The 17,913-nt window shown below is 36.4% G+C and overlaps 1 protein-coding gene across 3 annotated transcripts in view; it reads right to left on the bottom strand.

Moving 5' to 3' along the window:
* Positions 1-17,913, bottom strand: part of LOC136031997 (short coiled-coil protein B-like) — a 59,662-nt gene that overhangs the window by 23,870 nt on the left and 17,879 nt on the right. For all 3 annotated transcript variants that reach the window (XM_065712061.1, XM_065712059.1, XM_065712060.1), the window contains one exon: positions 9,123-9,234. In XM_065712061.1, the coding sequence (XP_065568133.1) occupies positions 9,123-9,213 (91 nt within the window). In that variant the 5' untranslated portion in view covers positions 9,214-9,234. The remainder of the gene's footprint in view (positions 1-9,122; positions 9,235-17,913) is intronic.

Here is a 17,913-nt window from a genome sequence, read left to right as displayed (position 1 = left end):
AGTTATTTTAACTGAAAGTAAGTAGCGCCATTAAAACTTAAAGCGGAAAGGCAAATTGTTTTGATGTGTCTATTATTAGATAAATTGCATTCTTTAGTTTCGGTTACTATTGGACCGAGTCAATCCTTACTTAAGAGTTTCATTACCATCAACTATTTGATATAAGTTTTATAGAATATATACATATACAAGAACTTTTCAGGTTTTTAAGCGTTTTTGTTTGTGAATTGTTATGAAGTGGCCAAAAAATTTCACAAAGTAATAGTCTTGAAGGGTCAGTGTAAGAATAATAGTGTAAGGGTCAGTGTAATCATTAGCCATGAGAGGAGGAATAAGAATTGAAATAGAAAATCAGGAAGACCATGTGTTTTCATAGGATTCGCATCAGAATGATAGTTAATTGCTTCTTTTTTATAAAAAAAAAACATTCTATCCAAAAAATTATGATATCATTCACTTGCTCTTAAAAGGAAGAAGAAATGAAATGCCAAATTGATCATATTTGTTAGTGCTAAAGAATGACTTATTAACTGAATTAATAAGTTTTTTGATGATATAACATTTTACATAGTTTATAAAGTTCAACTTGAGGCAATCCACTGGTGTTACCTTAATAAAAAGACACGTGTCTTCATTGTACCTGTGTTTCCCGACATCTTCATATGGAAGCCGTGGTTATAGAAACTTGAGTGGGGGATCATTTTATCGGAAATTGAAAATTCTGTGTTCTATTTAAGGGCCAAAAGTGATGAGAGGGTAACTAGTCCCCTACCACACCCTTGCCTCCTCCCATTCATATCCAAATTATTAGATGGGCATTTTGTACAGAAATGCCAAGAGGGTAATTCTCACAGAATCGACACCACTCCTGTATCCCCAGGGACAATTGTCCAAAATTAAATAAATTACCAACTGTTGGAAGATAAGTCTTAGCAGAAAAGGTGGGCACATACGGTCTCCTAAGGGTATACTATGTACACGGACCTAAATTATTGAAAAGACCCTACGTCCATCCCAATTTTCAAAATACGTTCTCGGCAATGTATCACCAATAGCTTGGAACAATTCAATTTATGCTTTCAGGGAGTGTTGGGGAGAGGCACGCGGACCTCCAATTTTGACTTGAGGATGAAACAGAGTAAATCAAAAGACACAATTATTCAAATGCCTAAAGGGGCACATCTGAAGTATCTCGGCAATGGCTTGGGGGATCAAATTGAGGCTTACAGTGAGTTTTTTTTTTATGGGAGGGAGGGGCAGATGGACCTCAAATTTTGGATTCGGGGGAGGGAATGGAGTTACATCGAAGATGATTAAATGCTTTCAGCTTTCCAAAATAGCACATATACAATGTCTCGGAGACAGCTTGGGGATGGTGCTATAGCTTTCAGGCAGTATTGGGGAAAGCAAGGGGACAAGGCAAACATAAACTTCTGTGTTGCGCTTGGAGAACCTTGACTTTGGTAATGAGGCAGCAGGGAGGGGGATATTTTGTCTCAGATCAGCCAATGAGTTTGGGGACTATAACCCCTGTGAGACTTGGAATGTACTCAAGGTGAAGTGGCTATGCAAATCGAAAAGAACACTATGTGTATCCAGCTAATCAAAATATTGCATCTACAATGTCTCATGAACGGTTATGTGATAGAATTCTAACTATCAGGATATGTCGGTGGTCGAGTAGACCTCAATGTTGAACTCGGGACATCAACTTTTGCATTGGGAGATGACAAGGCTTATAATATTTTTTTTTCCGACCAACCTAAAAGTTTTTGCACTATAAGCCCAATGAGATCCTGAATAAAAAGTGATGTGAAAAGAGCGACGTGAATAGAAAAATGCCAAAAAGGGGCCTACTATTTTTTTCTCAAACGATAGAACCTTAGATCAGTGCATCTCTAGGCCAAAGACAACTGATAAAGGGCCAAAAACCTTTTTTCCGATCAGCCAGGAATCAAAATATTCTTTCGACCCAGACCAAAAGGACAAGAGCACTTGACTTTGAATGTTCTTGAAAATTACAGACGAAAAGACAAAAAGATTCAGGACACCCAATAAAGAGACGCCAATCATCAGGTAGTATATAAACACAAAACAAGTTACAGCTTGACTGTGTCGATATGTGACACCAGGAATTGGATCAACATATTTTGTTCTCTCCAACTAGCTTAAGGCAAATGACAGGGACAAATCAATCTCAATGAAGACAAAAGACATGAGACAAAAAACTTGTGTACTAATAGGTGAGGCATTTATCTATTCATGACACCCTAAGATAGGCCAAACAAAGCTTTTTTCAAATCAGCTTGAAACTGACGGCTGACCCCCCTCCTCCTGCGAGGAAAAATATCCAATCCCCAAGAGCCCCCGCCCCTCTCCGCAGATAATCATCCCTTGGAAATTCCCCACACATGTAAAACTGAGGAGCTAAAGGGAAATAAATGACAAATAAAAAGAATGAGGAAAAGACGAGACTTTGGAATATTCTACCTATATTCCAAAATATAGGTAAAATAAATGGCATAGAATGTCATATAGTGTTTATTTTATATTTTTATTTCTTTGATGCTTTTCTTTGTGTTTCTTTTCTTCGGGGGGTTGAGTTATCATAGCGGGATAAGATAAAGGTTAAAGAAAATAATTTGGAAATATGAAATTAGTGACAACTGTAGAAGTGTTAACCTACGTTAGAAGTGCACCGAGATACAGGATGGGATTAAGAAGTAAGAGGAGTTACTTCCTGTAGATTTTGTCTAGAACCGACATCTATAGTACATGATGCCAGTACACCAATTGTGATCAAGAATCAAGAACGCGTCCACTAGGTGTAAATCAGAAGGTTTTTCCGTCTAAAGTAACATTAAGGGTTTGTTTTTGTTGTTGTTTTTTAATATAATTCCAATAACATGTAGTCAAACCCCAAGTCAGAACCAACAAAATTCAAGATGGACAGAACTCTCTTTTCTAAATAAGCAAACAAATTATCTGTTTTAACCCTCATTGACATCACAGCCACATTATTTGCCATCGTTCTATTACAGAGATTCCAAACGGGAAGAAATAGGCAAACACGGGAAAACCATTCCAGATTCCAGTCCAATAGAAGATCTCGGATCAGATTTTCTCCCTTCATTTGATAAATGCACAATGCAAAAGGTAAAAATCTTCCACTCACCATTTTTCAAAGATTATGTTGCTGCCTTTGCTTCAGTTGAACTGCGAACTTTGTAGAGGATTCTCCTTGAAGATAGCATGCTGCAGGAATTTGTTAACATCCTGGAAGCTTATAACCAAGGACTTGAATCCTGAGTCAGAATCTATGGCGAAGAGTTGTCATGACTTGATATAGAATAGGGTGCCAAACAAGGCCGTGCACTCTCTCTGGTCTTTTTAATTATTTTATTGATTGGATCATTGAGCATGCTCTCTGGAGATTTGAAAGAATAGTAGTTGGTTGAAACGTCACCTTGATAAACCTTGACTGAGCCGAAGTTCTTGATCTAAACATTACAAGAAACAGACTATTTATGGTCTTCTACTTAAAGAGGTTGACAGCCTTGTCTAGCTGCAATCTGAGGTGGATTTGAAAGGATGATGTGATCAAGACGTCAACAGAAGAATATCTAAGGCTCAAGCAGTCTTTGCTAAATTCCGCGAGCATCTATGAGTTTCTCAAAAGATTAGTGTAAGAGAATGAGCATTTGATAGCTGACAGAGAGGACATTTTTTCTTTATGGAGCTGAATCCTTGTCCATTAAAACAACTCAGAGGCACGCTCCAGAGGTCTTTGACCACTGTTACCTGCGTTTGATCTAATGCAACTGGATGTCAGATCAAACAATAGAATCCAGAACAAATGTTACAATGTTGACAGAATCTTAGGCATCATCAAGCTCTGCTGGCTTTCATACACTTTACATAGCCCTGAAAGATACCTCATTAAACAAATACTGCTTGCCAAGCCCCTACCAACATGGTGTGTGTTAAAAATTTGCTGGACGCTAGTTAGACAAGATCTGGAGCCAGCTGGAAGTTGCTGCAAATTTGACCGCAGATGGGACAAATACTGGCTTTTATTTGCTAAAGAATTGGCACAAGACTGACTATCAAGGGAAACCACCATTCAGAGGCTTTGTTCAGATGCTGGGTAAGGCAGAAACACCTGGCCCTACTGCAAGTACAAATGAAGTACCAAATACCATTATTGCATGAGTGCCATAAATATTTCCCCCATAGTGAGAGGGCGGAGTGCTGCCATAAGCTTTGTTTTACAAAGACCTAATGGAAATATGTCTCACTTTCGAATTGTTATACAGTTTTAATGACTTTTTTTTGTGGGGGGAGGGAGTTACTCACCCCTACCCCCTACTGGCGCCCACATATTATTGTATTTTAGTGATCCTGCAACTAGAACAATGCAACTAAAAAATTAGACTTTCACAGTCTTAAAAAACTGATATCACTTCTTTCAATATTCCATTAATTCATGATCATATCAAGCCCCAAATACATGCCAAGTAATGAATAGATACCCATAAATCTAGATTTTGATGGATCAAAAATCTTTTGATGGTCATCTAAATCAAATATATTAGCCAAATAGAATGAAGTCAAAGTTAGCACACATGGAGATTAATCTCGTATAAATTTCGTGAAAAAATAGAGCAATAAAATAATATTACATACAGTACAGTAAACTTACAATCAGACTTACCAAATTGTGAACCGAGTATAATGGCTGGGGAATGCTGGTTACCACTTATATTCTGATTAACACAAAAAATACGATTCCTGCGTTTAACAAACAAAATCTACTAAAGAGACTAGGTATATTTACTAATACTCATATGTTCACTGCTGAAATTCTGGAAGCTAAAATTACAGTTTAGCAGAATAATGAAAAGAAGTTTGAAGAATAAACTTGTAGAGTACAGCCAAAAATGCTTTATCAGAAAAATAAAGGGCTGATTTAATACTAATTCCTTCAGATAAACAATTAGAGCTCTAATAGCAAAACTCAAGGAATTGCCAGGAAATATAAGGAAATCTACTACTACTACTAATAACTCACTGCAGCACCAAGCCGCCTGAGGCCAACACGCTCCTCCTCCAACCTAATCTATTTAGAGCCTCCCTCTTTACACCCTCCCAGTAAGTTCCCATTTCCTTTAAATCTTTATTTATGACATCCTCCCAACCCAGACAAGGACGACCTGCTTTCCGTGTAGCCCCAGACGGTTGGCCAAAAAGGACAATCTTCGGTAATCTGTCATCCTTCATCCGTAGAACGTGGCCTAGCCATCTCAACCTTTCTTTCATTATAGCCCCAGAAAGCGGGATTGAACCACACTTTTCGTACAACCTACTGTTTGAAATACGGTCAGTCAGCCGGGTACCCAGAACAATCCGTAGGCAATTTCTCTGGAAAACATCTAGTAAATTTTCATCTGCTTTTCGTAGTGCCCATGCTTCAGAGCCATATTTGACAACTGTCATCACTGTAGCTTCCAATATTCTAATCTTGGTTTGTAGACTTATCTTTCTATTCTTCCAAACTTTTTTTAACTGTGAAAAAACACCCTGAGCTTTAGCTATTCTACTTTTAACATCTTCACTACTCCCACCATCTTTACTAATAATACTACCAAGGTAACTGAAGCTCCCAACCTGATCAATCTTTTTGTTACCTAATGTCACCTGTTCATCTTCACTTATTCCTAGCCTTGGTGACTTAGTCTTCTTAACATTAATTTTCAAGCCTATTTTAGCACCCTGAACTCGTAAAACCTCTAAAAATTCATTCATTTTGCTCACACTTTCATCCAATATGCTTAAATCATCAGCATAATCTAAGTCCAGGAGCGTTCTTCCTCCCCATTTGATTCCATGGTCTCCAATTGCCTTTCCTGTGCTCCTTAAGACGAAGTCCATCAAAATGATCCATATAAAGGGGGATAGAACACAACCCTGCTTAACTCCTGATTAATACAAAACCAGTTGCTAACCTCATTTCCTACCTTAACCGCAGCAGTATTTTTCTTGTACATAGCGCAAATCACTCTAATGTATTTTTCTGGTATACCATATAACGATAAGACCTTTGTTAACGCTGTTCTATCAACAGAATCGAAAGCTTGCTCATAATCGATAAAACTAAGGACCAAAGGTGTTTGACAACGAAGGGACTTCTCAATTATTAACCTAAGAGTAAAAACATGGTCGACACATCCTCTACCTTTTCTAAAACCACATTGTTCTTCCCTTAAAACTTTGTCTACAGCATGTCTCAGTCTAAAAAGTATCATATTACTCAGTAATTTGCTACCTACAGAGACCAGACTAATGCCTCGATAATTACGACACTCACTCTTGTCACCTTTCTTATACAGTGGTTAAATTAAGATTTTCCTAAAATCATTGGGTACTTCCCCTTTTTCAAAAATCATGTTCATAATCTTCAGTAGCTTATTCCTAACCTCAGAGCCACCATATTTAAGAAACTCATTAATCATACTATCAGCACCTGGGGCCTTATTATTTTTAATCCTTTTAGTACTGTCGCTAATTCTTCCTCACTAAACAAATCTTCCTTCACATCCAAGGTATCACAAACTTTTTCATTTTCATCTATATCTTTTCCTGCAACTGTATCTCGGTTTACCACATTCTCAAAATGTTCCACCCATCTTTCTTTAACTTTTTCCTTATCACTAATTGTGGCCCCATTTCTATCTTTAACTGGGACTAGTCCGGATTGGCTACTCCCTTTCAATTTATTAAAATGCCAGTATAATATTTTACTATTATGCCGTCTAGCCGCATCTTCCAGATCCTCAGCAATTTTATCCATCGCCTCCACTTCACATCTCCTTAGTTCATATTTTAATGCTTTCTCCATTTTCTTTACATTCCTTTTGTTTTCATACGACCTATCACTCAGATAATTCTTATACAAACCCCTTCTACTCTCTATTAAACCTAAAGCTTTTTCACTAATATTCCTAGTTGCAGTCTTAGCACTCTTCCCTAGGACACCATCAGCAACTTCACAAATTGTTTTTCTGAAATTATTCCATCCATCTTCCACATTGTCAAATTTTAAACCCTCAGGTTTAGTACTCAACTGTTCCTGGAATTTTTTTCTCAAATTTTCATCCTGAAGTCTACCAACATCATAACTTTCCGGGAGGGAGTTACCCTTCCGAAATTTCAGCTTTAAATTAACCTTAGACACTACTAGATGGTGATCTTTACTTTTAACATCAATAACGGCACTCCTATACGCCCTAGTATCTTGTATTGATCCTGCTAGACTTCTGTTTACAATAACATAATCAATAAGGTTTGCTGTCTTACCATCACGTGAATACCATGTCAACTTATGGGCTATTTTGTGACCAAACATTGTATTGGTTATAACTAGGTTGTTATACCTACAAAATTGCAAAAGCCTATAGCCATTACTGTTTTCTTTTCCTACACCAAATTTACCTAGGCTAGGATACCATCTATACCTATTTCTACCAACCTGGGCATTAAAATATCCTAACAAAAACACCATATTTCAACCTGGTACCCTGTCTATTTGCACCTGTAACTGTAAGTAAAATTCATCTGAGTCACTAGTATCTCCATCAGTTGGTTCAATGGGGGCATATACTACTACAACTGATACCCTAAACTTTTTAGTCATACAATGAGCAATTAGTATTCTATTATTAATACCTTCCCAGCCTAAACAAGACTTAGCAGCTTCCTTATTCATCATGAGCCCTACTCCCTGTCTATGTACCCCATCCTTCCTGCCTGAGTAAACAAATTCTATGTCACCTAATTTCATGCTTCCTACTCCTGGGATATGAGTTTCTGAAACTCCTAATAAATCCAGTTCAAACCGTCTGAATTCGTCAGTCAAAATGTCGATGCGATAGTCATTTTTTAACGTCGTAACATTCCAAGTTCCAATTTTCATGTTCTTTAAATCTTTGAAATTATTTTGGCCTCAAGAAAAGCAGTGATCCCGGATACCAGTGCAGGATGGGGACCAACATATCTTCTCAAGTCTACACCGAAGCGCTTAAGCCAGCTTAGAACCGGACAGCAAGAAGTCCCTGGGACCTCCAGTAGGTTGGAGGCTTTGTGCAATCCTGGGCCCATCTTGGTCACAACATGGTTTTCAGTACTTGGCGATGCTCTTCTATCAACAAGAGTCGAAATCCTGCACAGACAGTCCCAAGCCTATTACCTCCGACTCATTATATATTCATGCCTACAAATATGATGCTACTACGGGGAGGCAGCCCATAGTAGATAAATTAGCTAGGAAGAGGTTTTCAGCCCGAAAACGCCCATCAAAACAAACAAAGCCCAGAAAATTATCCAATAATCAGAATCCTTTACGAGTGCTGTGTTGTTTACTCCATGATAGGAAATCTATCATGTTTTATATTCCTGAATAAACTAAAAATAGAAGCTATTGAAAACTTATTGTCACTAAATAAGGTTGTAGACAGTCTTTTACTTGAGGGACAGGAGGGGTGTCAAAGAAAGGCTTCTCTACCAGAAAAGCATCAAGTCTATTTTGTTAGGACTTATAGAGCGATCAGAAAAAGGCAACACATTGTCCTTGGTCGTTGATATGACATTATGGACAGAAACAGGTAAAGATGAGTGGTAATACCTACTATACCAGCACATAAGGGATAATCTTCCGTTTTTCCCATATATTGCTCCAAATGATGCTTCAGAAAAATGAAATTGCAGCCCAAAATGAAGTTTTTGCATGTCCCCCCCCCAAAAAAAAACAACAAGAAGGCATAACTGTTACCCCTACGGGTTGGATTTCCATGTACCTGTGTATACATAAGTAACCATTCAAACAAGACTGAAAAAGGAGCAAAATTAAACAAAGATTACAGCACTTTCTGATTATAGCATAGTTTGCAAATTAAAGCCATTGCTTTGTAAAATTGTATCATATATGTTGCAATAATTTTGTTATTCTTTACATCTTGAGTAAACAAAGACGGGTTTTCAAAGGAATACTTGCAACATGCCACTTTTGGTTTTTTAAATTCCTAAAACAGATTTCTGTATGGTAGTGTTTTTTTTTTTTCACTTACCAGCATCAGCATCAACTAATGGAATATTAGCTAAATATGATTCTACTTTATTTGAGTCAGGATCCTCTTGATTCAAACTTGGGTGATTCATATTTGACCCACTTAGACTTATCTATAAAGAGAAAAACAATCATGAAGTAAAACCTTAACTAGACGGTAACAAAATAACCATAAACAGAATTTTATTAGAAAAAAAAAACTTTCATATTACAGTAAGAAAATATCAATCCGAGGCTGTAGTAAAATTAAATAAAAAAAAACTAATTTTTTTTTAGCTGAAAGTAAGGAGCGGCGTTAAAACTTAAAACGAACAGAAATTACTCCGTATATAAAATGGGTTGTCCCCTCCGCAATCCCTCGCTCTTTACGCTAAAGCTTTTAATTGTTTTAAAAAGTAGAATTGTGGCAAAGAGTCAAACTTTAGCGTAAAGAGCGAGGGATTACGGAGGGGACAACCCATTTTATATATGGAGTAATTTCTGTTCGTTTTAAGTTTTAATGTCGCTCCTTACTTTCAGCTAAAAAAATTAGTTTTTTTTTATTTATTTTCTGAACGTTTTTGAATTAATGCATGTTTGGTTTTGGCTCTCCGCACATAAATTATTAAAATGAAATTTGTATATTAATTCTTTTTTTGGCTAAATAGCTTTCTCTTAGTTTTAACCAGACGATTTTGAGAAATAAGGGGTGGAGAAGGAGGCCTAGTTGCCCTCCAGTTTTTCGGTTGCTTAAAAAGGCAACTAGAACTTTTAATTTTTAACGAACGCTTTTATTAGTAAAAAATATACGTAACTTATAAATTAGCAATTTACGTAACAAACTTTCATAATCTTATATTTTTATTATGTATACAAGGGGGTTTGTATCCTCGTTAATACCTCGCTCTTTACACTAAATCTTAAGCTTTGTCCTAATTCTTTAAGAATGACCCCCTGAATCAGAAAGGCCGTAGAATAAATAGTTGAAATTACTAAAAATACTTTAGCATAAAGAGCGAGGTATTTATCTCCTCCTAAATACCTCGCTCTTTATGCTAAAGTATTTTTAGAACCCCTCATATGTGTAATAATCTCTGTTCGTTTTAAGTTTCAATGCTACTCCTTCCTTTCATTTGAAAAAACGTTTTCATGTTTATTTTTCATTGTTTTCTTATAATAATGCTAGAAAATCATGCGCCCTTTTCCTTGAATTTTTCTTCCCCCATGACAGATTCCTCCAAGGAAAGATCCTCAAACATAGCCCCCTCCCCTCAGCCCCACCCCCCAAACAAAATAAAATCCCCCTGAAAACGTCTGTACACTTCCCAATAACCATTAAAAATTTACTTTGTATATGAAAGAGGCTGCTTTCTCATCAACATCCTGCTCTTTACGCTAAAGTTTTTTACTGCTTTAAAAAGTAGAGTTGAGAGAGAGTCAAACTTTAGCATAAAGAGTGGGGCGTCAATGAGGAAGCAGCACTTTCATATACAAAGTAATTTCTGTTCATTTTAAGTTTTAATGTTGCTCCTTACTTTCAGTTAAAACAAACTTTTTTTTTTATTTAATTTTCTATAAGAATCCAAAGTATGGGCTGCTATTTATGTGTTGGAGGAACTTTTTCAACAATTCTTTAACCTGACACAAACACTATTTTTTAATTTTATAGCTTCTGAAGTTGACCAGAGAAATAAGTTACTCCGTATATAAAATGGGTTGTCCCCTCCGCAATCCCTCGCTCTTTACGCTAAAGCTTTTAATTGTTTTAAAAAGTAGAATTGTGGCAAAGAGTCAAACTTTAGCGTAAAGAGCGAGGGATTGCGGAGGGGACAAACCATTTTATATACGGAGTAATTTCTGTTCGTTTTAAGTTTAAATGTCGCTCCTTACTTTCAGCTAAAAAAATTAGTTTTTTTTTATTGAATTTCTGAACGTTTTTGAATTAATGCATGTTTGGTTTTGGCTCTCCGCACATAAATTATTAAAATGAAATTTGTATATTAATTCTTTTTTTGGCTAAATAGCTTTCTCTTAGTTTTAACCAGACGATTTTGAGAAATAAGGGGTGGAGAAGGAGGCCTAGTTGCCCTCCAGTTTTTCGGTTGCTTAAAAAGGCAACTAGAACTTTTAATTTTTAACGAACGTTTTTATTAGTAAAAAATATACGTAACTTATAAATTAGCAACTTACGTAACAAACTTTCATAATCTTATATTTTTATTATGTATACAAGGGGGTTTGTATCCTCGTTAATACCTCGCTCTTTACACTAATTCTTAAGCTTTGTCCTAATTCTTTAAGAATGACCCCCTGAATCAGAAAGGCCGTAGAATAAATAGTTGAAATTACTAAAAATACTTTAGCATAAAGAGCGAGGTATTTATCTCCTCCTAAATACCTCGCTCTTTATGCTAAAGTATTTTTAGAACCCCTCATATGTGTAATAATCTCTGTTCGTTTTAAGTTTCAATGCTACTCCTTGCTTTCATTTGAAAAAACGTTTTCATGTTTATTTTTCATTGTTTTCTTATAATAATGCTAGAAAATCATGCGCCCTTTTCCTTGAATTTTTCTTCCCCCATGACAGATTCCTCCAAGGAAAGATCCTCAAACATAGCCCCCTCCCCTCAGCCCCACCCCCCAAACAAAATAAAATCCCCCTGAAAACGTCTGTACACTTCCCAATAACCATTACAATATGTAAACACTGGTCAAAGTTTGTAACTTGCAGCCCCTCCCCCAGGGATTGTGGGGGAGTAAATCATCCCCAAATACATAGTTATTACGGTTTTCGACTATGCTGAACAAAATGGCTATCTCAAAATTTTGATCCGTTTACTTTGGGAAAAAAATGAGCGTGGGAGGGGGCCTAGATGCCCTCCAATTTTTTTGTTCACTTAAAAAGGGCACTAGAACTTTTCATTTCCGTTAGAATGAGCCCTCTTGCGACATTCTAGGACCACTTGGTCGATACGATGACCCCTGGGAAAAAAAAAAAAAAAGAAAAAAAAACAAAAAACAAAAAACAAATAAACACGCACCCGTGATTTGTCTTCTGGCAAAAAATAAAAATTCCACATTTTTGTAGATAGAAGCTTGAAACTTCTACAGTAGGGTTCTCTGATACGCTGAATCTGATGGTGTCATTTTCGTTAAGATTCTATGACTTTTAGGGGGTGTTTCCCCCTATTTTCATAAATAAGGCAAATTTTCTCAGGCTCGTAACTTTTTATGGGTAAGACTAAACTTGATGAAACTTATATATTTAAAATCAGCATTAAAATGCAATTCTTTTGATGTAGCTATTGATATCAAAATTCAATTTTTTAGAGTTTTGGTTACTATTGAGCCGGGTCGCTCCTTACTACAGTTCGTTACCACGAACTGTTTGATAAGAAAACAGCCTTTCAAATCAAATGCTTCCCGTAACCATTTATAGCATTTGTGAACCTACTATTCTTTCTGTTAAAGAATAATAAGGAACTTGAACTTCAGCTTAAGTGCATCCAGGCACTGACAATGACTGGTTGTACCAGATTTACTACATCAGTCTTGACGTATACTTGATTGCTTCCAATCTTTAACCCCTAGGCAATATTTTTCATCCTATTTTCTTTAATATTTTTCATGTCAGACAAAAAGGTACATCAAAAAATTAAATTGGCTAGTACCCTAAAAGACCATGATGTTTTGGGATTATTTATGCTTACAGATCCAGGATATGTAAAGATAATTGACTCCAATAATAATAATAATAATAAAGATCCTCCAGAGCCATTGCTGGCGCATAGGGCGTCGAATCAACGTTTCAGTTGCTGGTTTTTTTTTTACAGGAGCAAGTAGCAAGCTTGTCGCCCAACCTTGCTGAGGCGGGGATCGAACCCTGGGCCCCGTATTGCCAAGCAGTGCACCAATCCACTGTGCTACAAAAGGTTATAATTGACTCCACAAGGATTAAAATGGTTCTGCCTGCTATCCTACACATTGGCCAGAAGATGGCCAAACAATTATTTACTGCTATCTGTGGCAAATTCTATCCAGGGAAGTTAGGCTAAATTAGGCGAATAGCCCTTGTGATACTGAAACAAATCTCATAAGTAAAACCGCAACAAGCATAAACATGTCAATGGAAGCAAGAACAGAGGTAAATTTGAACAAGAAGGATACTTATCTTCAATTTCGCCAGTGAAAAAGTGTTTTCGAAGCTTCAGATTGTGAAAATTTTACTTCTTTAGAAACACGTATGCAGCATAAGGTGCATGAAATTCAATGGATATATCCCTAGTCTTTGGCCCAATTCAAACAATAGCCTGGTTACCATATACAATTTTAACAAACAAAAGGAAAACCAAACTGCACATGTGTGCAACCCCTTGACCCTGAAGTTGAATAACATAGTTGAATAGAAACTTTTCTTTCAAGAAAAAACCTTGAGAAGTGTATCAGTCAGTGACATGAATGTTTACAAAGGACAAACAACTTTGTAAAAATTCTTGTGGTAGCTCTTGCAATTTTTGGTTCAGGCGAAACCTGACTCCAGGTAATAGTCTTTCTTATATTCCAAGATAAATGTGATGAAAGTAAAAAAAAAGGAAAAATAAGATAATGAACAAGGAAAGGGATACCTTTGAACAAATGCTTAAAAAGTTTGAGCCTGTTTGAAAAAACACAGACCTTTGGGTAAAATTGGTGCAAACAGTATTGCTGGCTTTCATATAAAGTGAATATACCACTCGATGCCGTTTTTTATGTTCTTTACAAATAATCGCTTCTACCGCAAATTCAGATCTAAGCACTTCTTGACCTCTTAAAAATGACCTATATATGGGGTCATTACAAATCTGTAATAGTTTAGAAACAAATTTGGGCTATATATTTGCACATCAGGGGGGTGGGGGTAAAGCATAGCATATATTAAATACGTAAACTAACCATTGCTGTATTTTTTTTAATGTGTTTGTGCTGTTGCACTGGTGATTTCTGTTCTCATTAAAATTCGATGTGCACAAAAAAAAAAAAAAAAAACAGCAATGGTTAGTTTACGTATTTAATATATGAAATGCTTTACCCCCATCCCCCTCATGTGCAAATATATAGCCCAAATTTATTTCTAAACTATTAAATTTTTTTATACCCTATATTTAGGTCATTTTTAAGAGGTCAAAAACTGCTTAAATCTGAATTTGCGGTAGAAGCGATTATTGTATTTGTAAACAGCATTAAAAAAGGCATCGAGTGGTATAGTCACTTTATATGAAAGCCAGTAATACTGTTTGCACCAATTTTACTGACCTTTGTTAGCAATGAAAAAACAAAAAATCAATATATTACTTAGGGCTATAAGTTATTAAGGGGCAAAGGGCGAAGGTAGTGGCCATTATATTTAAAAGGAGTTTTGAATAAGAGCATAATTGCCTTAAATTGCAGCTTGGAGCAATCTAAGAATTATTAAACAGGGTTTAGCTGTCCTTTTTATTAATTTTTAACTAGAGGAAAAACATTCCACTTGATGCATCTTTTAACACTATTTCAAAATATTCGAACTGCTACCCTTACAAATGCCCCCCCCCCAAAAAAGAGCCCTAGGTTAGACACATATTTCTTTGTGTCTAAACACTGCCCTAGATTAGACACAAATTTCCAGATCTTGTGGGGATTTGTTTCAAATGGACTTTATGAGACAAGCTGTTGAGAAAGAAATAATCCCAAAAATAGCACAAACCTGTAAAACCATCAAATTTGTGTAACCTACATAGCCTAGGGTTGTATGCACTCTTTTTTGACAAGGTAGCAATTAGCAGCCTATGTTTGGAAATAGCAGTGAAAGGTGAAATGGATGCTTATCCATTGTTTCTACTTTTCTATTTTTATTCTCTCTATTTGCATACAAATTTTCTCTTAAACTCCTCATGTTAAGGCCTAAATTCTTCCTGGAAATAAAAGGATATTTTACCCAGATTTACACAAAATTTACATGAAAAGAGGCACAAGAGGAAACCTTGTACCTACGGTCCATGATGGAAACTGACACCCTTGCCAGGGGTCATAAATACAGGCGGAGGAGAAAGAAAGTCCCTCAAATGCACACTTAGCAGGTCCATTGGCATGCAGACAAGCCCTGTGAATTACAAAACTTATCCTAGCATTGCATTCAATGGCATGGTGATGCAAAAACAATCATGGTAGGATCCTCTATATGAGGACAACTACACCAGGGCGTAAGATCCAGATCCATTGGCCCCTGCTATGGGCTGCCTTGACCCTGTTAGGGTACCTGCAAGACTGGGAACCTTAAACTCAGCTTCATTCCTACTTGAGGAGTGGCGCCACTCAGGGAAATTATAGCCTTGTAACCAATACATCATTTGCATAGGATTCTGATTAATGGACAATTCTTCTGAGATGGGTCTGCTCTGGTGGGCGTGACTAGGAAAAAAACTATTCCTAGCTGATTTATTGACTATGGGTTACCTCTTCATAGAAGCATTATATTTGTAGGCAGGAATATATAATGAGACAGAGGTAATAGGCTTGAAACTTTCTATGCAGGATTTCAAATCTTGTTGACAGAGGAGCATCACCAAGTGCTGAAACTATATTGCAACCAAGATGGGACCAGGATTGCACAAAGCCTCCATTCAACTGAATGTCTCAGTGACTTCTTGCTGACTGGCTCTAAGCCACATCAAGCACTTTGGTATAGACCTGAGAAGATGTATTGGTCCCCGCCCTGCAATGGTTCTGGAACCATTGATTTTCCTGGTACCAAAATAAATTTGGCGATTTAAAGAATACGAAAATTATAACTTGGAATGTTGTGACGTTAAAAAATAACTATTGTATTGATATTCTGATTGATAAATACAGGGTATCAGTCCTAGTAGAATATGCTCCTGTAGAACAAACAGACAAAAGACAGTAGTGACTCAGATGAATTTTACTTACAATAGCAGGATCAAATAGAAAGGATTCAAGGTGGAAATATAGTGTTTTTATTAGAAGATTTTAATGCCTAGGTAAGTAGAAATAGGGATAGATGGTATCCTAGTCTAGGCAAACTTGGTGTAGGAAAAGAAAACAAGACTGCAGCATTTTTGTAGCTATAACAATTCAGTTATGACCAATACAGTATTTTATCATAAAATGGCCTATAAGTTAACATGGTATCCACATGATGGCAAGACAGCTAATCTTATTGATTACACTATAGTAAACTGAAGACTGGAAGTATCAAAACAAGATCTTGGGTGACAAGATCTTGTTGGTGGACAAATGCTTAAGGATTGAATCATTGACTATGCACTTGAATATTTTGACAACAACTGAGTTCAGGCTAATTGGCCAATAATTGTTAGGCTTTGAATGGTTACATTTCTTGAAAACTGGTGTAATGTTGGCTTTTTCCTGTCGGCTGGCAGCTCCCTAGAAGTAAGTGATTTCTGGAAAATTTTCCTAAGCAGTTCTGCTATAATTGTTGTAGTTTCTTTTAATAGCCTGGGGTGTAGGTTATCAAGTCCTGGTGACTTGTAAAGTATCTAACATCTGTAGATGTCTGAGAAACTCTGTGAGCAATAGAGTGATGCTATCCACTGGGGTTTTTACAATGTATTCTGGTGAAGGAGGTAAAGGGCCAATGGGTTCAGTAGTAAAAAAAAATAGACACAAATTGGTGATTTAGTGAGTTTGCAAGCTTATTGATGTCAGCTATCTCTTCACCTTCCCCTGTTAGCAGTTTCCTGATGCCCTATCTATTATGGTATTGGCTAAAGGCATATTGACAGGATTTCTTTGGGTTTGTCTTAGCTTCATCTGCAAGCTTAGATTCAAAGCCTGTATACAAATTGCATGTCAAATTTTTAAGTTTGTTCCTGCTCTTTGAAAATTTTTGTTTGTTTTCTGGGGATGGATGCTTCCTGTACTTCTTCAATCTTCTGTTAATTTGCTTCTTAATATCTTTTGTCACTGTCAGTAGTTAACAAAACAAAAAAAAAGGTAAAGATGTAGAATAGCAGCTGTCTAGAAGAAAATATGCTAAAACCAAAAGAGACGTTTTTAGATTTCTAATTTTATGCTTATTTTTATGATTGTGTACTGGGGATCAACTGTAAAAAATGCACACAAAAGTATCAAAATTAGCAATCTAAAAGTCTCTCTTTTTGTTGTAGCATGTCTCCTTTGTAAAGCCACTATTCTAAACCCTTACCTTTAATGGTAGGATAGTATTACTGTACAGTTAGAGCTGCTGAGAAGCAAACAATATAAATTTTGAAATGACTTTAATGAAAGGTAAAATTCAAGACACAGTCCTGCGGTGGCACAGTGGATTTGACCTTAGCTTGGTAATATGGGACCGAGAGATCAAATCATGCTGCAGGAATGCACTGCAGGGCCAACGCAGGGACCATAGTAGTCAAGAAGCATTGTTAATTCTTAAATAAATAAATAAATTCAAGACAAGCTACTTTTTGCTATCTTGGAAAGAGGGTAAAATTCTAGTTGATTGACTTTTGGCTATCTCAGAAAGGTGTTAGGTTAGGAAAGTGAAACTTTCTGGGATGAGGCTAAAGACTAAAGTATGTCCCAGGAAGGTATTTTGAAATACCCACCTCTACCCCTTCTCTCTCTCTAGAGGGCCCTGACCCTCAATGACCTTTAAAAATATGTGTTATAAAAGTGAAACCTTGCAAAATAGATCTTCTGCTTGAATGAAGTACAACCAAATTGTTTTCAGCTTTACAACTTTGCTCAATCGTAATTTATAAGGTTTTAAAGATATGCAAATACATTTCCTAAATAAAAAAAAAAAAAACAAC

The sequence above is a fragment of the Artemia franciscana genome, chromosome 10 (assembly GCF_032884065.1).
Source record: "Artemia franciscana chromosome 10, ASM3288406v1, whole genome shotgun sequence".
NCBI lineage: Eukaryota > Metazoa > Arthropoda > Branchiopoda > Anostraca > Artemiidae > Artemia > Artemia franciscana.
This window is presented reverse-complemented; position numbering and strand designations above follow the sequence as displayed.